The following is a 21082-nucleotide window of genomic DNA, read 5'->3' as shown; positions in this document are numbered from 1 at the left end:
TCGTAGCTGGCCGTGGTGGTCGCACCAGGGCCAGCTGCTGCCCACGGTCGTGCAGTCTGTGTAGACCTTGCCATTGTAGGTGAAGGGGAAGATGCAGGGGGCAGGGTCCGTGCCTGGCCATGAACAAGGGGCAGAGATCAGAAAAGGGGGCGATGGCCACCAGGGGGCCCCTCCAAGCCTAGCAGGGAGAGCCCTGGGCCGGGGGTCAGGATGCCTGGGTTCTAGCCATGGCTCAGGGAGGAAAGGGGGTGTTGCGGTTTGAGCAGGGGGGCTGGGAGCCAGGACTTCTGGGTTCTCTCCCTGGCTCTGGGAGATGAAGGGAGGGGTGTCTAATGGTTGGCGGGGGGGGGGGGGGGGGGGCGGCTGGGAGCCAGGATTCCTGGGTTCTCTCCCTGGCTCTGGGAGAGGAAGGGAGGAGTGTCTCATGGTCTGGGGGAGGGGCTGAGAGCCAGGACTCCTGGGTTCTCTCCCTGGCTCTGGGAGGGGAAGGGCGGGGTGTCTAGTGGTCAGGGGGAGGGCCTGGGAGCCAGGACTCCTGGGTTCTCTCCCTACCTGGGGGAGGAGAGGGGCGGGGGGTCTAGTGGTCAGAGCAGAGCAGACTGAGAAACTCCTTCTGTCCATCTCTGACCCCCTGCCAGGCTGGTATGTCACACACCGCTTCACAAAACACAGTGTGCTACTCTACACAACTACAGCATGACCCACTGCACTACACACGCACACCACACCACAGTTCCCACACCACGACACTAATCAACAACACGCTGCTCCACAATACACAGTGTATTACACTCCTCAACACAACAAAACAGTCCCCTGAACAGCACCATAAGACTCCATCGCACAACACGCTGCTCCACAGCACAATCTGTTACACCACACAGCTACACAACGACAGACTGCTCCTTGGCACACATTCTCCTACACTGCTCCACAACACAACAGCACACTGTTCCACAACACGCAGTCTACTACACAACACAACATGCGCTCCACAACTCAACACACTGCTACACAACATGCACTCAACTACTACACAACAACACACTGTTCCACAACACGCACTCTACTACACAACACAACATGCGCTCCACAACACAACAGCCTGCTCCACAACATGCATTCTACTACTACACAACACAACACACTGCTACACAACATGCATTCTAATACACAACACAACAGCCCGCTCCACAACACAACACACTACTACACAAGCATTCTTCTACACAACACAAGAGCCTGCTCCACAACACAACACACTGCTACACAACAAGCATTCTTCTACACAACACAACAGGTTTCTCCACAACATCCCACACTCCACTACACAACACACCACTCCCCAACATACACTCCACTACAACACACTGCTCCACAACATATGCTTGAATACACAACACACTGCTCCACAACATGCGTTCTACTACACAACACGCCTGCTTCACAACACTACACACCACTACCCAACATGCACTCCGCTGCACTACAACACACTGCTCCACAACACATACTTTACTACACAACACAACACACTGCTCCACAACACAACTGCACACTGCTCCACAACATGCACTCTACTACACACCATCAGCCTGCTGCACAGCCGCACACTCTACCACACTACACAACAACACACACCGACCCGAGACAATCCCTGCCTCCCTTACTCTGGGTCCCCTAGCAGAGCAGTGCCAGGGCCCAGGCCAGGACGCACGTGGCTGCGGGTGAAGCCATTGTCCTGTCCCCACTGTCCCGGCCCCGGAGCCCCAGCCCCATATATACAGCCTCCCTTGGGGGCTCCTCCGCTTGGCCACCCCCAGGGGATTACCAGATGGTTTGCCATCTCACCACTCTGCCACGCCCATGGCAAATCATCAGCCCTCTGCTTCCTGAAACCTGAGCCCCCCTGCCCACACCTCACTCCTTGCCCATGACCTTCTCATTGTCCCCCACAAAGCTACCCCCAAAGCCCAGGGGCCCAGATCCTGACAAACCGATTCAAAATCAGTGGAAATTAGGTCCTTAAATACCCGCATGGCTTTGGAGAAATGGGAGATTCAATCCCTCCTGAATATGGCGGGCCGGGAATTTTTGCCACGAATTTCCAGCTGGAAATGCAGCTCTGGTGCAAGTGACATGGCCCATGGGAAAAAGTGGCTTTTGACACATTGCTTGTCTTGAAAAAGGAATATTTGAAATTGCTGAAAGGAGCTGTTCAGAAATTCCAGGACAGTTTTGGGGCATTTTCAAGACCCGCCCACCTTTGTAATATGGAAACAATCACGCAAAATTAAAGGTCCACCGAGCCCCCTCGTGCATTCTGTAATTTATGGGTAGCCCCAACTGTGCCGGTTTGGAGATTTTGGAAACAGAAAAGTTCTGGTTTGGAATGGATTTTTGTCTAGAAATTTCAGTTAATTGGTAAGGGGAGAAAAAAGTAGAAAATAAAAAAATAGGTCAAAACTGAAACAAAACAATTCAAACTTACTGCCAGGATTGATTCATATGGAGTTTGTTTTTTTATTTTTGGTGTATGAAAATTTTTGAGGTTTTGACTTTTCGTGATGGCAAATTTTTGAGACTTCACTTTTCCGTGTCAGAAAAATGCCAAGATTTCCCCTTCTTGTGATGAGCAAATTTAAGATTTCAGTATTTCAGGACAGGAATATTTTTGAGATTTTCACTTTTCGTGATAAGAACATAAGAATGTCCCTTCTGGGTCAGACCAAAGGTCCATCTAGCCCAGTATCCTGTCCTCCAACAGTGGCCAATGCCAGGTGCTCCAGAGGGAATGAACAGAACAGGGAATCATCAAGTGATCCATTCCCTGTCTCTCATTCCCAGCTTCTGACAACCAGAGGCTAGGGACACCATCCCTGCCCATCCTGGCTAATAGCCATTGATGGACCTATCCTCCATGAATTTATCTAGTTCTTCTTTGAACCCTGTTATAGTCTTGGCCTTAATAACATCCTCTGGCAAGGAGTTCCACAGGTTGACTGTGTGTTTTGTGAAGAAATACTTCCTTTTATTTGTTTTAAACCTGCTGCCTATTAATTTCATTTGGTGACCCCTAGTTCTTGTGTTATGAGAAGCAGTAAACAATACTTCCTTATCTACTTTCTCTACACCAGTCATGACTTTATAGATCTCAATCATATCTCCCCTTTACCGTCTCTTTTCCAAGCTGAAAAGTCCCAGTGTTATTAATCTCTCCTCATACAGAAGCCATTCCATACCCCTAATCCTTTTTGTTGCCCTATTCTGAACCTTTTCCAATTCCAATGTATCTTTTTTGAGAGATGGGGCAACCACATCTGCATGCAGTATTCAAGATGTGGGCGTACCATGGATTTATATAGAGGCAACACAGAATCATAGAATATCAGGGATGGAAGGGACCTCAGGGAGGTCATCTAGTCCCACCCCCTGCTCAAAGCAGGACCAATCCCCAATTTTTGCCCCAGATCCCAAATGGCCCCCTCAAGGATTGAACTCACAACCCTGGGTTTAGCAGGCAAATGCTCAAACCACTGAGCTAACGCAGCGTTCTGTTTGCTTTTTTGACTGCTGCTGCACACTGAGTGGATGTTTTCGGAGAACTCTCCACAATGACTCCAAGATCTCTCTTAAATGGTAACAGCTAATTTAGACCCCATCATTTTAAATGTATAGTTGGGATTATGCTTTCCAATGTGCATTACTTTGCGTTTATCAACATTAAACTTCATCTGCCATTTTGTTGCCCAGTCACCCAGTTTTGAGAGATCCTTTTGTAGCTCTTCACACTCTGCCTGGGACTTAACTATCTTGAGTAGTTTTGTATTATCTTCAAATTTTGCCACCTCACTGTTTACTCCTTTTTCCAGATCATCTATGAATATGTTGACTAGGACTGGTCCCAGAACAGACCTCTGGGGGACCCCACTGTTTAACTCTCTCCATTCTGAAAACTGACCGTTTATACCTACCCTTTGTTTCCTATCTTTTAACCTGTTACCAGTACATGAGAGCACCTTCCCTCTTACCCTGTGGCAGCTTACTTTGCATAAGAGCTTTTGGTGAGGGACCTTGTCAAAGGCTTTCTGAAAATCTAAGTACACTATATCCACTGGATCCACTTGGTCCACGTGCTTGTTGACCCCCTCAAATAATTCTAGTAGATTGGTGAGGCATGATTTCCCTTTGCTAAAACCATGTTGACTCTTCCTCAACAAATTATGTTCATCTATATATCTGACAATATTGCTCTTTATTATAGTTTCAAGCAGTTTGCCCGGTACTGAAGTCAGGCTTACCGGCCTGTAATTGCCGGAATCACCTCTGGAGCCCTTCTTAAAAATTGGCGTTACATTAGCTATCCTCCAGTCATCTGGTACAGAAGCTGATTTAAATGACAGGTTACAGACTACAGTTAGTAGTTCTGCAGTTTCACATTTGAGTTCCTTCAGAACTCTTGGGTGAATCCCATCTGGTCCTGGTGACTTATTGCTGTTTAATTTATCAATTTGTTCCAAAACCTCCTCTAATGACACCTCAATCTGGGACAGTTCCTCAGATCTGTCACCTAAAAAGAACAGCTCAGGTTTGGGAATCTCCCTCACATCCTCAGCCATTAAGACCGATGCAAAGAATTCATTTAGTTTCTCCGCAATGGCTTTATCGTCCTTGAGTGCTCCTTTAGCACCTTAATTGTCCAGTGGCCCCACTGGTTGTTTAGCAGGCTTCCTGCTTCTGATGTACTTTTAAAAAATTTTGCTATTACTTTATGAGTCTTTGGCTAACTGTTCCTCAAATTCTTTTTTGGCCTTCCTAATTGTATTTTTATACTTAATTTGCCAGAGTTTATGCTCCTTTCTATTCTCCTCACGAGGAATTTAACTTCCACTTTTTAAAGGATGTCTTTTTGCCTCTCACTGCTTCTTTTACTTTGTTGGTTAGCCACAGTGGCTCTTTTTTGGTTCTCGTACTATGTTTTTTAATTTGGGGTGTACATTTAAATTGAGCCTCGATTATGGTGTCTTTAAAAAGTTTCCATGCAGCTTGCAGGGATTTCACTTTTGGCGCTGCACCCTTTAATTTCTGTTTAACTAACCTCCTCATTTTGTAGTTCCCCTTTCTGAAATTAAATGCAACAGTGTTGGGCCATGTTGGGAAATAATTGAGATTTCGCCTTTCCGTGTAAGAAAAATGACTTTTTGTGATGGGAAAATCGAGAAATTGACTTGTTGGGCCGGGAAAATCTTCGAGATATTGACTTTTTGTGACAGAAAATGTTTGAGCTTTCACCTTTCAAGGTGAGAACATTTTTGAGATTTTGACTTTTTGGGACTGGAAACTTTTCAAGATTTCAGTTTTTCAGGATGGAAATGTTTTTGACATGGCGACTTTGCAGGATGGAGTATTTTGGGGATTTCAACTTTTCAGGATGGGAAATTTTGTCAAAATATTGACAATTTTCCCAGCACAGGAAATCCACTGCCTTCCCACCACTACTCCTGCACTGCGGGTATATAACAACCATGGATTCCCCCCTGCCCTGGTCCTCAACAGTTTAATATTGAGCCATGCCCCCCTCCCCAATGAACTATAGAAGCAAGCATGGTTAGCTTTCAGCTGTAGTAGGTTGTTATCCTCTCTCCAGCCCTAGAGGGGGAAATGCCACCTGCTGTCCATGCCCCTGCATGAAAGGGGCAGCTCCTCAAAATTAACCCATACTGCTCTCAGCGTCTCTGGCAGTCAGTTTATCCCCAGGAGTCACACCTTCCTGGATCAGGTCCCTTTCACAGGATCCCAGCCAGAATTCGGGTCCCTGGTGTGGGTGGCACCATTCCACGGCAAACAGGGCGTTTCTGAGGAACATGAGCACTGCCTCAGAAAGTTCACATGCCCAGGTGACTGTGACCGGCTAACTCCTGAGTATATTTACTTTTCACCAAGCAAACAGGTTCCGGCAGCTGGTGCTTAGGAGGAAAGTGTCCGTGACAATGAACTCACCACAGTTCGCTGCTCAGACACAGAGTCACCGAGATCGGGGCCCTGTCGTGCCAGGTGCTGCCCAGACACAGAGTCACTGAGGCAGCAGCAGGCCAGACACAGAGTCACCGAGATCGGGGCCCCGTTGGGCCGAGCACTGCCCAGACACAGAATGAGAGACAGTCCCTGCTCCCCAAAGTTCACAGTTTTAATGGGCAGCACCTAGGGTGAAAGGAAAACTCTCCTCCCACTGCTACAGTTGAAGAACAGGGGCTATGGGGACGTGGAGGAACTTGTCCAGGTCTGGTGGTCCTGGGAGCTGTGCCCTGATCTTCTACATCACAAACCAAGGAGCCAATTGTTCCTGTGGGGGAAACTGAGGCACACTGCCGCCTCAATCCTCAAAGGCACTTAGGTATCTAAATCACATTGGTTTCCATGCAATCCAGGTGCCTAATTCCCTTTGGGGATCTGCAGCCAGGTAAGTTGCTCATGGTCACACAAAGACTTGCTAAAAGAGTCGAATCAACTCTCTTAAAACCCACCCACATAGGGGGAGCACTGCCGGGACTGATGGGATATATGTACACCCCCCCCCCCCCGCCCGCACCTGAAGAACCTGACAGAGAATCCAGCTGGATCCATGCAGGAGGGAAGGGAGGTGATGAAGTGGGGACTTCCTGTAATATTTTGTATGAATAGCCTGTCTGCCTCAGTTTCCCCTGTATGCGGCATTAACTAGGTGGTGGGAAAAGGTTGGTTACTCTCTGCCGAGACCCTGAGACCCAGGTGTGCTGGACTCCTGGACGGCTGGGGCCTGGGACCCATTGCCATGGAGGGTCCGTGAAGACAAAGGTCAGGCCGACTGCCCGGACATTTGGAACCTAGCAACTAAGGACCAAGGCTGGCCCATCCCGGTGCAGGAAGCTGGCCGGGTTTGCCCAGGAAGACCAAAGGACTGAGGAGGGGCCAGGTGGGGGCTGTTGCATGTGGGGTGGCTGGAAGATGAACTGGGACAAAAGGGAGTGAAGACGGACCGGGCTGTAACTTTCTGGCCTCTGCGTTAACCAAGGACGTTCTACGCTGTGCTCCAGCCAGCTGAGAAACCCGACTGTCTTTGCCCTTCTGGCGGAGGGTCACTGCAGCGGCTGGATTTGGGGGTGCACACGGCTCCCTGTGGGGGTACACCTGTCCCTCCGGTGCCCATCTCAGGGGGACCCGCTGACGGGACTCAGCGGGTGAAGCAGGGAGGCTGGTGGCTCCAAAGTTCAGTCCAAGGAGGCGGAGAAGCCACATGGCTTCCCCTAGGGATGCAGTCAGCAAGGGGCCTCCCTGAGCTCTGGATCTGTGGCTCCATGACCTGGGACTGTTGGCATTCGAGCCAGGGCGTTTTGCCCTTTTCCTGGTAGGTTTTTTTTTGGCGTTAACGTGCAGGAACTTTCCCACCGCGGGTGGCCAAATCTCACTGCCAAAACGCCCTCTCTTACCCTGCAAAGGGCCTTGTTGGGTTTGCTTCAACCGCGTCTCCTTCTCCGCGGGGTTATTTGCTCATATCCACGGCCGGATTAACCTTTTGTGGGCCCGGTTCCAAACATATTTGTGGGCCCCCATGGAGGCAATGGAGCATGGTATGGGGGAGGGACGGTCCCCAGAGTGAGGGGCCAGCCAGGGGCAATGGGGAACGGCATGGCAGGGGCGGCCCCGCTCCGCCCAGCCCAGTGTGACGGCACTATTTACAAACCGGCAGTTGCCAGATGCACACTCAATCAATCCCCTGTGCTTCCCCTCGGGGGCAGGCCCATGCCCTGCCACACAGCCCCCCCACCCAACACAACCCCCACCCTCGACTTCCTATGGCCAGAGGCCCCTGGACCCGCTACGCCCAGCGCCCCCCACCAGACCCTGCCACAAATGCACAGCACCCTGCACAACATCGCCCCTGCCCACCGTCCCACTACAACTGCCCAGCACCCCCCACAGAACCCCCACTCCCATGTGCCCCAACACACCATCTACCCCGCCCCCTCACAGCCCAGCAACCCCCAGACCCCTTCCCCCACGCCCTGGCTCCCGGCCGCAGTCACCGGCCCTGCTGGGAGGCGACTGTCTGCTGGGCTGAGCCGGCAGCGCAGCCAGGGCTGGTCCCGGGGCCAGGAATCGCTCCGGCCCCTTGGGAGTGGCGCGATCAGCCAGGCCAGGGCCTGCTCCGGCCAGGCTCCCTCAGGACCCACTTGCCTGGAGGGGTCCAGCCAAGGCCCCCACACTGCGCCCCCATCAACTGGCTGAGACTGGCGGGGCTCCTGCCCCAGTCCCGGGTGGCTCAGTGTCGGGGGGACAGGGGGACCCCCCAGGTGGTGGGAAACAGAGACTGCCCGGAGCCGGGGGTGCACTGGGGTCCAGCCGGGGGGCAGAGGGGATCTGGTGCCTGGGGCCAGGGGGCTGGCGGGGTCTCGGGGCGCAGAGCAAGCGGAGCAGGCCGGGGCCCCTTCTGAGCCTGGGCCTGGCTCCAGGGCACTGGCGCCATTGTGAACCCGGGACCGCTCATAGCCGGGGGGGGGGGTCACAAATCCACTGGCCCCCCACACCAGGCGCCTGTCAGGGTTTTGCCCAAGGAAAGGTCTTCCTCAATTTGATTTCAAGAGCTAGTGTTGGAGAGCTGCTGTTCTCCAGATGTGAGCAGTGAATCCATCCACCCGTCCATCTGTCTGCCCGTCCATCCATCCATCCACCCCATCTCGGGCCTGAAATCTCGGAGTTCTGGGTGAGCTGCCAATCAATCAATCAATCAGTCTGGTCCCCCCGTCAATCCCCTGCCTGGGACTGTGATGTCACCAGCCCACTCCAGGCTCTGGGGAGAACCAAACCTTAGCCCTTGAACATCCAATTTCTTTTCCTCCCGACCCCACCCCAAGACACAGGGTGGTGTCCCCCAGCAGCTAAAGCCCAGCCCAGGACTCCTGGGTTCTGTCCCTCTAGTGGGTGCTCCCATGGTGCTGCCCTGTTTGTCCTGAGATTCCCCGAGTGCTTTGCAAAGGAGGTGGGCTGGTGTTGCCCTTTTGACAGATGGGGAAACTGAGGCAGGGAGTGGGATTATGCCTCAGGGCACCCTCTGGGCATCCAGCAGAGCTGGAGCTAGGGTGGGTGTTGAGGTGGCTCTGGCATCTCCTTGAGCCGCACGGAGGGCGGACAATGGGCCCCTCACTGGCTGAGACACGGAGAGGGACCGAGCGCTCTGGCGGGCACTGGGGCTTCTCATCTTTGAGCCATTTTTAGCTGCCATCCAGGGGGCAGCATGGCCTAGCGGCTAAAGTCTGGTGCTCAGGACTCCTGGGTTCTATTCGCTGCTGTGCCAGGCCCTTCTGCTATCTCTGCCTCAGTGTCCCTCTTTGCACTATGGGGTGAATGGCCCTGAGTTCCCACTGCTCTGCGGTCATTACAGATGGGGAGAGCCTGGGGGGGAGGGTGCTGTTCCAGCCCCCATAGTGGGGCTGGTTCAGGGTATGGGGGGTTGAGCAGGAGCTGGGGAAGGCCCTGCTCACTGGGGGTGTCAGATGAGGACAGGCCCTGTCTGCTCCCCTACTGCCTTGGATCGGCATGCCAGGGGGAATGGGGGAAGGACAGGGGTCAGTATGGCAAGGGCTGGGGTCAGGAGGAGATGGGGGCTGGGGGATGAGGTGGGGGCATGTGGGGGCAGCAGGGATTCCAGGGGAATGGGGGACATGGCGGGCAATGGGGAAATGGGGGGTGGAGGAAGAGGGCTGGGCTGGGGGGGCTGGGACCCCTCCCAGGCGACAGAATCAAAGCAGAGGCCTGATCCACAGGGAAAAGCCAGATTGCTATTGCCCTGTATCCCCCCTTTCCCTCCATGTTCCCTGTGCCACCCTCTGCCCAGCTCCCCCTCCCTGCCCAGCTCCCCCATGAGCCTCCACACGCAGACGGGCTGGCTCTGGCCTACCCCTGCCTGCTGTGTGGATGCTCCGCACAGCAGCCCTGGGCTAAAGGAGGGCTGGACTCGTGCGGAGGGTGGGGGCTGGGGTGGCCTTTGTCCCTCCTCCCTCCCCTGCAAGCACTTTCGCTTTTACTGCCAGCCGGTGAGTGGGGCCGGGGCAATGCTCCGGGATCGGGGGTGGCTCCCCTCAACCTGCATGCTCAGGCGCCTTCTCCTCCCTCCTGCCCCCCCACTCTCTCCTGTCCCCCCTCCAGGGCTTAATTTGGGCCAGGGTTGAGCCCCGGCCCTTCTGGGCTTGTCACTTCCTAGCCCCGGCCCCTCTGGGCTTGGCCCGTCAGTTATGAAAGTAAAAATATTGCGGCAGCTCTTCACCATGAATGAAGTGCTGCCCCCGTCCCCTCCCCTCCTCTCCCCTGAGCCCCTTCTCTTCTCATCTGCCCTCCTGGTCCTCTCCCATCTGCTTCCCCCTCTGACCTCCCCCCACCTCCCTCTTCCTCTCCTGCCATCTCTTCCTCCCCCACCTCCTCTTCTTCTCCTGTTCCCTTCCCCCTCTTCCGTCCCTTCCCCCAGACCCTCTTCCTCTCCAGCCCTCCCCTCCTGATCCCTATCTGACTCCCCTCTTCCTCCCTTCCCCCGAGACCTTCTTCCTCTCCACCCCTCCCCTCCTGATAACCCCCCATCTTCTCTGACTCCTGCTCCCCCATCCCTCCCTCTACTGCTGCCCCCCCCCACAGCCACCCCTGGGCTCTTCGGGGGAGCAGGCAGGCAGGGGACAGAGAGCCGCAGCAGCTGGGCCTGGGAGCTCTCAGCTACCTTCTGACTTCCCCATGGGGGTGACACCAATTCTCAGCAGCCAAGTGGCTGGAGCCCGGGTGCTGACCCAAGGGGGCATCGGGGACCTGGCGGTTCAAGCCAGGTTCAAGCAGTTCAAGCTCCCTGTGCCCAAAGCAGGGGGTGGTGATGAAATGGAGGCAAAGGACCGGCATGGGGCAGCTGCAGGGACGCACAACGAGGAGCCCAGATTTGGGGTCCAGTCCCAGTTCTGCCAGGGGGTGTGTGTGGTGCACGGTGGGGGTGGGGGTGGGGGCGGGATGTGGGATTGTGTCTGTGTCAGGTGCTTAATAACACCCTATAGCCCCTGGGTCTTCTTGTTAGCAGCTCTTGAAGTGCTCTGAAAAGGAAATCGGGATTGTTAACCCCATGACACAGATGGGGAAACTGAGGCATGGTGGGAGGAAGTGACTCGTCCAAAGTCCCCTATCAGCAGAGCCAGGCAGAGGACCCAGGTGTCCTGCATCCCAGTTCGGGTCTGTAGCCACTGTCTGAGCACCTCTGGGTGTCACGGAGTCCCTGGGCGATGCTCTGGAACTGCTCCCCATGAAGCCAGTCAGGACTCTGGGGTAGTCGCCTTTCTGTGAGCAGCCTGTCTTCAGGACACACAGCTCACACAGCTTCCACCTTCCTGGGTCTGACCTCGGAGCATTCAGCATCCTCTGCCCCTCTGTGCGCTTCCCCACAGCGAGTCCGCTCAGGCGGGGCTCCTAGGGAAGCCAGAGGGTCCTGCACCCCAACTTCGCAGTCAGACGTGACTCTCAGCCAGCCAGTAAAACAGAAGGTTTATTAGACGACAGGAACATGGTCTAAAACAGAGCTTGCAGGTGCAGAGAACGGGACCCCTCAGCTGGGTCCATTTTGGGGGGCAGTGAGCCAGACAACCACGTCTGCCCTTCACTCCATGTCCCAGCCAGCCCCCAACTGAAAACCCCCTCCAGCCCCTCCTCGTCTGGGCTTTGTTCCTTTCCCGGGCCAGGTGGTCACCTGATTCCTTTGTTCTCCAACCCTTCAGCTCTCACCTTGCAGGGGGGAAGGGCCCAGGCCATCAGTTGCCAGGAAACAGGGTGTTGGCCATTCTCCGTGTCCAGACTCCTGCACACACATGCCCTCTAGGGCTCTGCAATGATCATACACCCTTACCCCACCCCCCTAGATACTTAAGACCTGCCTAGGGGAAACTGAGGCACCCCCACACTATTCAGAGGAAACATTAAGAACAGTCCCACTTCGTCACATCTCTCCCCCCTTCGAGATCGAACTGAGCGGGGTCACTTTAGCCGGTGACCTGGGGAAGTTCGAAGCCACCAACGTTCCCATGGATGCCCCAGCATCTCTCCCATTCCTTGGTAGGAGTTACACCAGGCCCTTCCAGTTTCACGCCCTCCCTTAGGTCAGGGGTGGTCGATAGCACTCGCAGGCCGCATGTGGGAAGGTTTATGCAGCCCATGCCCTTTGGCCACCCCAAGAATGTCTCCCCATTGACCATCACCTTCTGCTCCCACTGGAGGTCCGAGGGGCCTGGCCCCAGAAAACTCCACACAGACATATAGGTTGGGGTCAGGAGTGGGAGCCTGTCCACATCCCCAACCATCTGACTGACGGAGTCTATGGCCTTGGGACCCAGCAAGGGAGCTAGACACCGGGGCTTTTCCGCAGGGTCCCCCTGGTTCAAATCTCCCGCCTGCTCAAAGGCAGTGAGGTGGGCATCCACACACCCCCCTCCTTAACCAGGGGCAGCAATTTAGTCTCGAGGTTCCCTGCGGAACTGGCCCCCCGGGATCTATCCCCACTCACCCCGGGGAGGTCCCCTAGGCCTCTCTGCTCCCCCACCGCCAGTTCATGCTGCTGCTGCTTCTGCAGCTCTTTCTCGGGCTCTCGCTGTCTCCCACGGTCCTCTTGCTCTCTCAGACTCAGCTCCAGTCCCGTCCGTCTCGATCCCCCGATGGGGAACCCGATCATGAAGACCCCCGTCTGGTAGGGGACAGGAGTCTTGGCGATGCCTGGCTCCCGCTCCAGCTACTCCCAGATCCTGCTATAGCCCCAGTTGGGGTCAGGAATCTGTTCCTTAGAGCGGTCATCCTCGTCCAGCTGCACGGTGTTAACTCTGCTTTGGTGAACTTTCCAACGCTCAACCCTCTCTTTTTGCACAGGGTTACAATGTCCTTCTTAAGGAGACGGTGACAGGCCATCACTCTGCTCCTCCCAAGTTGTTGTGGACTCACAGGCCCATGTGTTCTCAGCTCCCCACGGTTTCCAGGGAGAACCCCTAGTGTGCCAGCCCTTCTCGAGGTCACCACCTCTTTGCCAGGGTCGAGCTGCAGGCTCCTCCGCCCCTTGGATTGGACTGCTCACTGCAATCCCCAGGGGGACCCCATTACTGCACAGTCCTTCTCGCTGGTCACACACTCCCAGGGGTTAACCGCCCCCCGAAACCGCTCCTTTCTGAGCCTTCAGCAGGCCTGGTCCTCAGCAATCCCCCTTCGTGTTACTGCTCCCCAGTCACTTACTGCAGGAAGCGCCATCCACGGGGTGCAGTACATCCCACCGCTGCCACCAGTTGTCACGGAGTCCCTGGGCGATGCTCTGGAACTGCTCCCCATGAAGCCAGTCAGGACTCTGGGGTAGTCGCCTTTCTGTGAGCAGCCTGTCTTCAGGACACACAGCTCACACAGCTTCCACCTTCCTGGGTCTGACCTCGGAGCATTCAGCATCCTCTGCCCCTCCGTGCGCTTCCCCACAGCGAGTCCGCTCAGGCGGGGCTCCTAGGGAAGCCAGAGGGTCCTGCACCCCAACTTCGCAGTCAGACGTGACTCTCAGCCAGCCAGTAAAACAGAAGGTTTATTAGACGACAGGAACATGGTCTAAAACAGAGCTTGCAGGTGCAGAGAACGGGACCCCTCAGCTGGGTCCATTTTGGGGGGCAGTGAGCCAGACAACCACGTCTGCCCTTCACTCCATGTCCCAGCCAGCCCCCAACTGAAAACCCCCTCCAGCCCCTCCTCGTCTGGGCTTTGTTCCTTTCCCGGGCCAGGTGGTCACCTGATTCCTTTGTTCTCCAACCCTTCAGCTCTCGCCTTGCAGGGGGGAAGGGCCCAGGCCATCAGTTGCCAGGAAACAGGGTGTTGGCCATTCTCCGTGTCCAGACTCCTGCACACACATGCCCTCTAGGGCTCTGCAATGATCATACACCCTTACCCCACCCCCCTAGATACTTAAGACCTGCCTAGGGGAAACTGAGGCACCCCCACACTATTCAGAGGAAACATTAAGAACAGTCCCACTTCGTCACACTGGGGATTTATTGATCCTCGCAACACCTGTGAAGGTGGGACGGTCCCAGAGCCCTGGCTCCCTCCCGAGCTGGAATGGCTACGCGGCCATGTTCTCGCCCAGCAGCCCGAGCCTCGTGAGCCTGAGGCCACTGGCACAGCTCAGCTGCGGGGGTTTTATTACCGCCAAGGGACTGATTTGTAAAGGGATGGAGGTGCCTAAAATTTAGTGGGTTGGCTGTAGACGCTGGGATGCCCAACTCCCATTGGTTTCCAGGGGGGTTAGGCACCGCGGGCCGTTTGGCCAAAACACAACCCGTTGTTCAAAATATTTTGATGGTGACAAAATCAGCATTTCCCAGCCAAATTTCCAGCCAGCCCTAGCTTGGTGTACAACCAGCAGCCACTTGGTAACTGACCCCCAGGCTGCAGTGGGTGGAGCTAGGCCGTGGGTGGAGCTAGGCCGTGTCTAAGGGCCATCAGGACTCCTGGGTTCTATCCCTGGTTCTGGGAGGGGAGTGGGGGCTAGTGGCTAGATTGGGCTAGGAGTCTGGACGCCTGAGTTCTATCCTGAGCTTGTGCAAGTCACTTCCCCCTTTATGTGCCTCAGTTTCCCAATCGATAAAATGGCACTATTAATACTGCCCTCCTTCGTAAAGGGCTTTGAGACAGGCAGATGGACAGCAGTAGTTATTTGTATTAACCTCTACACAGGACTGCTTTCCTGCCGGGATCTGGGACGCCGGCCCAGGGTAGACATGGCACAGTGCGCGTCCTGCAAGCTCGTCAAGTATTTGAACGATCTAGAATCAAGAGAGTTCCAGATGTTCAAGTTTCACCTGGAGAACTATCCCCTGGAAGACGGCTACAAGCGAATCCCCCGCTCCAAGACGGAGGTGGCTGAAGCCATGGACATAGCTTGGGCCATGGTCCAGGTTTACCAGGAGTCCAAGGCTCTGCAAATGGCAGTGAAGATATTGGATGGTATTAACCGGAAGGATCTGTCGCTAAGGATCCAAAAGGACATGCCGAAGAGTGAGTAGGTGGAGGAGATCCCCCCTCATTTTCCCCTATGGTCTGACTCATTCCTTGCTGGAACTTTTTGATCCCCCTGTCGTGCCTCAGTTTCCCCCAGTCCAACAAGGGTGGCCCAGAGGCTAGCGCCCAGATCTGGCACTCAGCAGACCAGGGTTCCATTCCCAGCTCTGCTGCTGGGTGATCCCAGACAAATCACAGCCCGGCCCCCTCTCTGTGCCTCAGTTTCCCCATCTGAAAAATGGCTGGTAGAGATGCTGGCATTCCCTCTAAAGTGCTTTGTCTCTGTGGATGGAAAGCACTAAGGCACGGAGAGGCTGCAGCTACATCTCTGCTACTGAGCCTCATGTAGATGCCGCGGCCGATTTTTCTCACTGCTAGGGCTGGGGTATAAATACCTCCTACATCGGTGGAAGGGGTTTTCCAGTCCTCTCTCTGAGAGGCAATAGCAAGGGTGATGGAGGAATCTGTCGACCCAGCTGCAGTGACGCGGGGGATGAGGTCGACCCATCTCTGGCTCTCAGGGCGTGACATTTTCACCGTTCAAAAAACGCGGCGGGGTTGATCTCATTTTGCAGCTAGGCCAGATGCTTTTGGCTGTAAGCACTGGGGGCTTTGCTGGCCTGGCTCTGTTGATCACGGCAGCAGTTGTTTTCCCCCGGCAGCTACGCCAGGATGCGTTTGACGGGTAGGCCAGGTGCAAGCGGCTTGTCCCAGGTCGCCTGGGGCATCTGTGGCGAAGCAGCAGATCAAACCCAGAGTTTCCAAATGCCAGGCCAAATGCCTAAGCACCTGCCCCTTTCTCGCAGGAAGAATGTGGGTACATTGCAGAGGGGTCAGAGAAGATTAAAGGATTAGAAAACCTGCCTTACAGTGACAAACTCCAGGAACTCGATCTAGTTAGTTTAACCAAGAGAAGGTTCGGGGGGGCTTGATCCCAGTCTATAAGTATCTACCTGGGGGACAAATATTTCATAACGGGCTCTTCGGTCTATCAGAGGAAGGTCTAACGACCTCGTCCAATGGCTGGGCGTTGAAGCTAGACACATTCAGACAGTAAAGAAAGTGTAAATGTTTAATGGTGAGAGTAATTAATCACTGGGACAATTCAGCATGGCTCATGGTGGATTCTCCATCCCTGATCATTTTTATATCGAGATTGGCTGTTTTTTCTCTGCTCTAGGGATTATTTCGGGGCGGTTCTCTGGCCCCATGTCATACAGAGGTCAGGCTAGACCAGTGGTCCTTGACCAGGGGTACATGTACCCCTGGGGGTATGCAGAGGTCTTCCAGGGGGTACATCAGCTCATCTAGATATTTGCCTAGTTCTACAACAGGCTACACAAAAAGCACTAGGGAAGTCAGGACAAACCGAAATTTCATACAGACAATGACTTGTTTATACTTTTCTATAGACTCTACACTGAAATGTAAGTACAATATGTTTATTCCAATCCATTTATATTATATTATATGGTAAAAACGAGAAAGGCAGCAATTTGTCAGGACTAGTGTGGCTGTGACATTTTGGTATTTTTAGGCCTGATTTTTGTAAGCAAGTTGTTTTTTAAGTCAGGTGAAACTTGGAGGCATGCCGGACAAATCAGACTCCTGAGAGGGGTCCCGTCGTCTGGAATGGCTGAGAGCCACTGGGTTAGATGATCACAAAGATTCCTTCAGGCCCTGGAATCTACAGGCTAGAGGTGCTTTGCTGCTATGCCAATGCCCGTGGCAGTGCAGCCCAGCCAGGGGCACCCTCCTGCGTTGGGCCACGGCACGGCCGAGGCGCCTTGCCTCAGTTTCCCCTTTCTTCCACCCTTACAAAGGAACAGCATCCGATACAAAGCCCACCTCTGGGCATCATTTATTGCCAGGCACCGGTGCAGTAATTCCCCCAAAGCCTTGGAGCAAAATCAATCGCCGGTGCCGATGGTGAACATCAGATCCGTGTTTGCTCTCTTTGGAGATTTCATCTCCAGGTCACCCACTCGAGAGTCAATCACAGCACCTCACGTCTCTCCAGAGTCCACCCTCAAGGGCTCGCCAGCTTTGGTCCGTTCTCACCAACAATTCCAGCTCCCATCCAGGCTCTTCCCTCTAGGGCCCAGGTAACCGGTTTTACGCCCATTTGGGGGCCAATTGACCAGTCACAGGTGCACTGACCTCCTCTGTCTTAAAGGACCAGTGTCACCCCGTGACACCTTTCTAGCGTAGGCGCAGCCTCAGGATGTCCTCTCTGCCATTCACATTGGTTTCAAGGCGTACCCTAAGTTAAAGCTGTGCATGTGGATCGGCATCTGGGACCCAGTCTAGAGATTGGCTTGGAAGGGTGAGATTTTTATTGCGAAATGTCGGTAAATGTTGATTTCACCGTGCACACAGGGACCGATGAAAAAATATCCCTGATGATAATACGTCGATTTCACTGCGCACACAGGGACCAACGAAAAAATGTTCCCATCGACATTAATCGAATTTTAAAAAGAAAGTAAGAAAAATGCGGCTTGAGACCTTATTAGAGTTTGATTTAAGGGTATTTACTTTGTGCATTTTGACGTGGGATGTGGACAATTTGGCTATAAAACTTTAACTTTTGGAATCTCAGCATCTCCTGCCATTGGGTAATTACAGTAACGCCTCGCTTAACATTGCAGTTATGTTCCTGAAAAATGCTACTTTAAGCGAAACGATGTTAAGCGAATCCAATTTCCCCATAAGAATGAATGTAAATAGGGAGGGTTAGGTTCCAGGGAAATTTTTTTTGCCAGACAAAAGACACGCGCGCGCACACACACACACACACACATATAAGTTTTAAACAAATAATTTAATACTGTGCACAGCGATGATGATTGTGAAGCTTGGTTGAGGTGGTGAAGTCAGAGGGTGGGATATTTCCCAGGGAATGCCTTGCTGCTAAATGATGAACTCGCACTCGGCTGAGCCCTCAAGCATTAACACACTGTTGTTAATGTAGCCTCACACCCTACAAGGCAGCACGAATGGAGGGAGGAGACACAGCATGGCAGAGAGAGACAGAAACACACCCTGTGTGTGTGTGAGAGAGAGACACACGCTGCCCCTTTAAGTACACTGACCTCACTCTAAATACACTGCCTTTGTAAGTAGACCAGCAAGCTGAGACAGCAGCTGCTGCCAGCAAGCTCCCTCCATCCTGAGCCCTGTCCTGTCCCTCCCGCTCTGTGGAGATGGGGTACAGGAGCAGGTGGAGGGGGATACCCTGACATCAGCACCCCTCTTCCCACCCTCCCCCCACTGCACAGCAAGCAGGAGACTACTGGGAGCAGCTCCAAGGTGGAGGGCAGGAGCAGCACATGGCAGTGGGGGAGGGACAGCTGAACTGCCGGCAATTTATAGAAGAGATCCCGCCTCGTTTCCTCCAGTGGTCTGACTCATTTCTTGCTGGAGCTTTCTGGTAAATGGGGGGGAGGGTCATCCCCTGGCATGCCTCAGTTTTCCCCCGTCTAACAAGGGTGGCCTAGTGGCTAGCGCCCAGAACTGGCGGCTGCTGCACAGGGAACTTAGGGAGCGGGGAGCTGATGGGGGGCTGCCGGCCCATGCTGGTTCCAAGCCCCCACCAGCTCGCTGCCGCGGGCTGCTCTTCCTGCAAGCAGTGGACAAAGCAGGCGGCTGCCAAACAATGTTATAAGGGAGCATGGCGCAACGTTAAACGAGCCTGGTCTCTAATTGATCAGCAACGTAACAACATTAACGGGGACAACTTTAAGTGAGGAGTTACTGTATTGTCTGACTCCCCTTTTCCCCCCCAAAAAGGATTTCCTGCAACTCTGAAAAATTTAAATCCATAAAAACAGAAAAAAGAGAGGCTTAAAACCCGTAATGTGGCAGAACTATGAAAATGTCGGTTGATCAAAATAGAATGAAATGCTTAAAACCCGAAATTTCCAGCACCTGTGAATATTTCAGTCGATAAAATAGAAAAAAAAGCTTCAAAATAAACATCGCTATTTATCCCTCAAAATTATAAACCCATAAAAATCGAATGCTGCCAATGCTAGCTGTAGGTGTAGTTCACTGTTCACGTATAAAACGAGAGAGGGAGAAGACAATACAACATTCAGGGTTTGATTCCTCCCTCTGTAGAGATTGCCTGTCCTCATTAGAGCACCCCCTAGTGGGAAGTGATGTATCTACAATGGGGCTGACCCCAGGAGTATGTAGCCTGACCTCCTGACAGCCTGCCTCCGTTTGTCCCTTTCGGAGGCAGTTTCGCCCATGGGTAATTATTTCTCTCGTGTGTCTCGTAGTTTTCTGTCAGATGCCAGAGCCGGCTGGCGCTAGCGAGGACGACGAGAATGACCAGCAGGAGAACTCGGAGCTGTACGATCAATTTTTCGGAAGCAAGAAGAAAGGTCAGTGACAGTCCGATGCCACCAGCCCAGGGCACGTTGAGATTTCGCAGCGGCCGTGGTGCTGCGTGCCGAGATCTCACCCTAACTCTCTGCTTCTGTCTCCCCAGTGGAGGTGAAGCTGGATCCCAACACGGCGTTCCGCACGCTGCTGATCTCCCAAGACCAGAAAAGTGTGCGGCTCGGGGACTGCGCTCAGAACCTTCCCTGCAGCTCAGAGCGTTTTTATTTTCAGCCCTGTGTGCTGGGCACCCCGGGCATCTCTGGGGGGCGGCTGGACTGGGCAGTGGAGGTGGGTGCCGGGAAAGGCTGGATCGTCGGCGCCGTCCGGGAGTCAGTGAAGAGGAACGTGTATCTCTACATAACGGCTGAGCAGGGGTTCTGGGGGCTGGAGCTGAACCATGGGAAGTACAAGGCGCTCAGCACCCCTAAGACGACGCTTTTCCTACGGGAGCCTCTGCGCAGGATCAAGGTGCATCTAGACTTCATCCTTGGAAAACTCTCCTTCTACAACAACGACGCCGGGGAGCACATCTTCACCTTCAACTACCCCTTCTCCGAGAAGATGTTCCCCTTCTTCTTGACCTGGGACACGGAGGTCCCCCTCCAGCTCTGTCCATGTGACTGAGAGCGCCTCCCCACCGCACTCTTTGCAAGAGCAGGGATGTTACACTCCGGCGTGCAGGCCAAAATCCCAGCCACGGGAATCACCCACTGCCACCTGCCTCCGAACTTCCACTTTCACTTTCACTTCCTGTCCGGATCGGGTGCAAACCCTCCTCGACTGTCTCGCGTGACTTTGTCGGATGATATTTTGTGTTGTTTCTTGACGTCTCCAGCTCTTGGAGCCATGGTTTTTTGGTAAGAATCTGCGCTTTCATTAAAAAAAAAAAAGGTAACTCGTTTTCTAGCACTTTGGGTTGCGGAGAAACCCTGTGAAACCTGACCCTAGAAAGGTCCAACCCCAGAAGGCAAATGTATAAAACAAACAAACAAACCCCCCCTCCCAAAGGTTTATTATTTGTCAAATCTTGTGATTTTTTTTTTCAAGCCAATCTCATGAATTTTGGGGCCTCCCATTCTGCTATTTGAGCAGGGGAGACTTAAAGAGCTCAGTCTGCTTGGAGAAGTTTGAGAGGTGACCTGATTTTGACATATAAGTAAGGCTACGTTTTAGTCACAGGTATTTTTAGTAAAAGTCATGGACAGGTTACCGGCAGTAAACAAAAATTCACGGCCCTTGAATTTTACTTTATATCCCTAACTAAAACTTCGGCATGGGGGTAATGAGGGGCGGAGGTCTGGGGGTGCTGCCGGTGGTGTGTGGGGGTGGCCCAGGACCCCCACTGGTGCTGGGGTGGGGGGGCAGCAACGGTTTGCGGCCAGGACCCCCACTGGTGTGGGGGCGGAGGGGGGAGTGGGGCTGGGTCACGGCGCATGACCGGGACCCCTGCTGGTGCTGGGGAGGGGGGCAACCCCCGCTGCTGCTGTGGTGGTGGGGGATTGGCGGGGCTCGCAGGCTCCTTACTGGGCTCCGCGTGTTCCCGCAGCTCTGGCCAGGGGGCTTCAATCGCTGTCCCTGCTACCCCCTGGTGGAGGGGTTGCGCTCTGCCGTGTGTGTGTGT

The 21082-nt window shown here is 53.9% G+C and overlaps 1 protein-coding gene across 1 annotated transcript; it reads left to right on the top strand.

Annotated features, from left to right (window-relative positions):
• Window positions 1-9992: 9992 nt before the first annotated feature.
• On the top strand, window positions 9993-20356 carry LOC125627971 (E3 ubiquitin-protein ligase TRIM7). Its single transcript, XM_048832632.2, has 4 exons — window positions 9993-10070; window positions 14746-15066; window positions 19356-19460; window positions 19568-20356. The coding sequence occupies exons 2-4, from the start codon at window positions 14790-14792 to the stop codon at window positions 20083-20085; spliced, it is 900 nt and encodes a 299-aa protein (XP_048688589.2). The 5' UTR covers window positions 9993-10070; window positions 14746-14789; the 3' UTR covers window positions 20086-20356.
• The last annotated feature ends 726 nt before the right edge of the window (window positions 20357-21082 follow it).

The sequence above is a fragment of the Caretta caretta genome, chromosome 23 (genome assembly GCF_965140235.1).
Source record: "Caretta caretta isolate rCarCar2 chromosome 23, rCarCar1.hap1, whole genome shotgun sequence".
In the NCBI taxonomy this organism is placed as follows: domain Eukaryota; kingdom Metazoa; phylum Chordata; order Testudines; family Cheloniidae; genus Caretta; species Caretta caretta.
This window is presented reverse-complemented; position numbering and strand designations above follow the sequence as displayed.

Excerpts from the sequence above, each read along its gene's own strand:
- LOC125627971 (XM_048832632.2), top strand. The coding sequence starts at position 14,790 with ATGGCACAGTGCGCGTCCTGCAAGCTCGTCAAGTATTTGAACGATCTA. Across the intron at positions 15,067-19,355 it reads CCAAAAGGACATGCCGAAGA|TTTTCTGTCAGATGCCAGAG; the intron begins GTGAGTAGGTGG and ends TGTGTCTCGTAG. Across the intron at positions 19,461-19,567 it reads TTTCGGAAGCAAGAAGAAAG|TGGAGGTGAAGCTGGATCCC; the intron begins GTCAGTGACAGT and ends CTGTCTCCCCAG.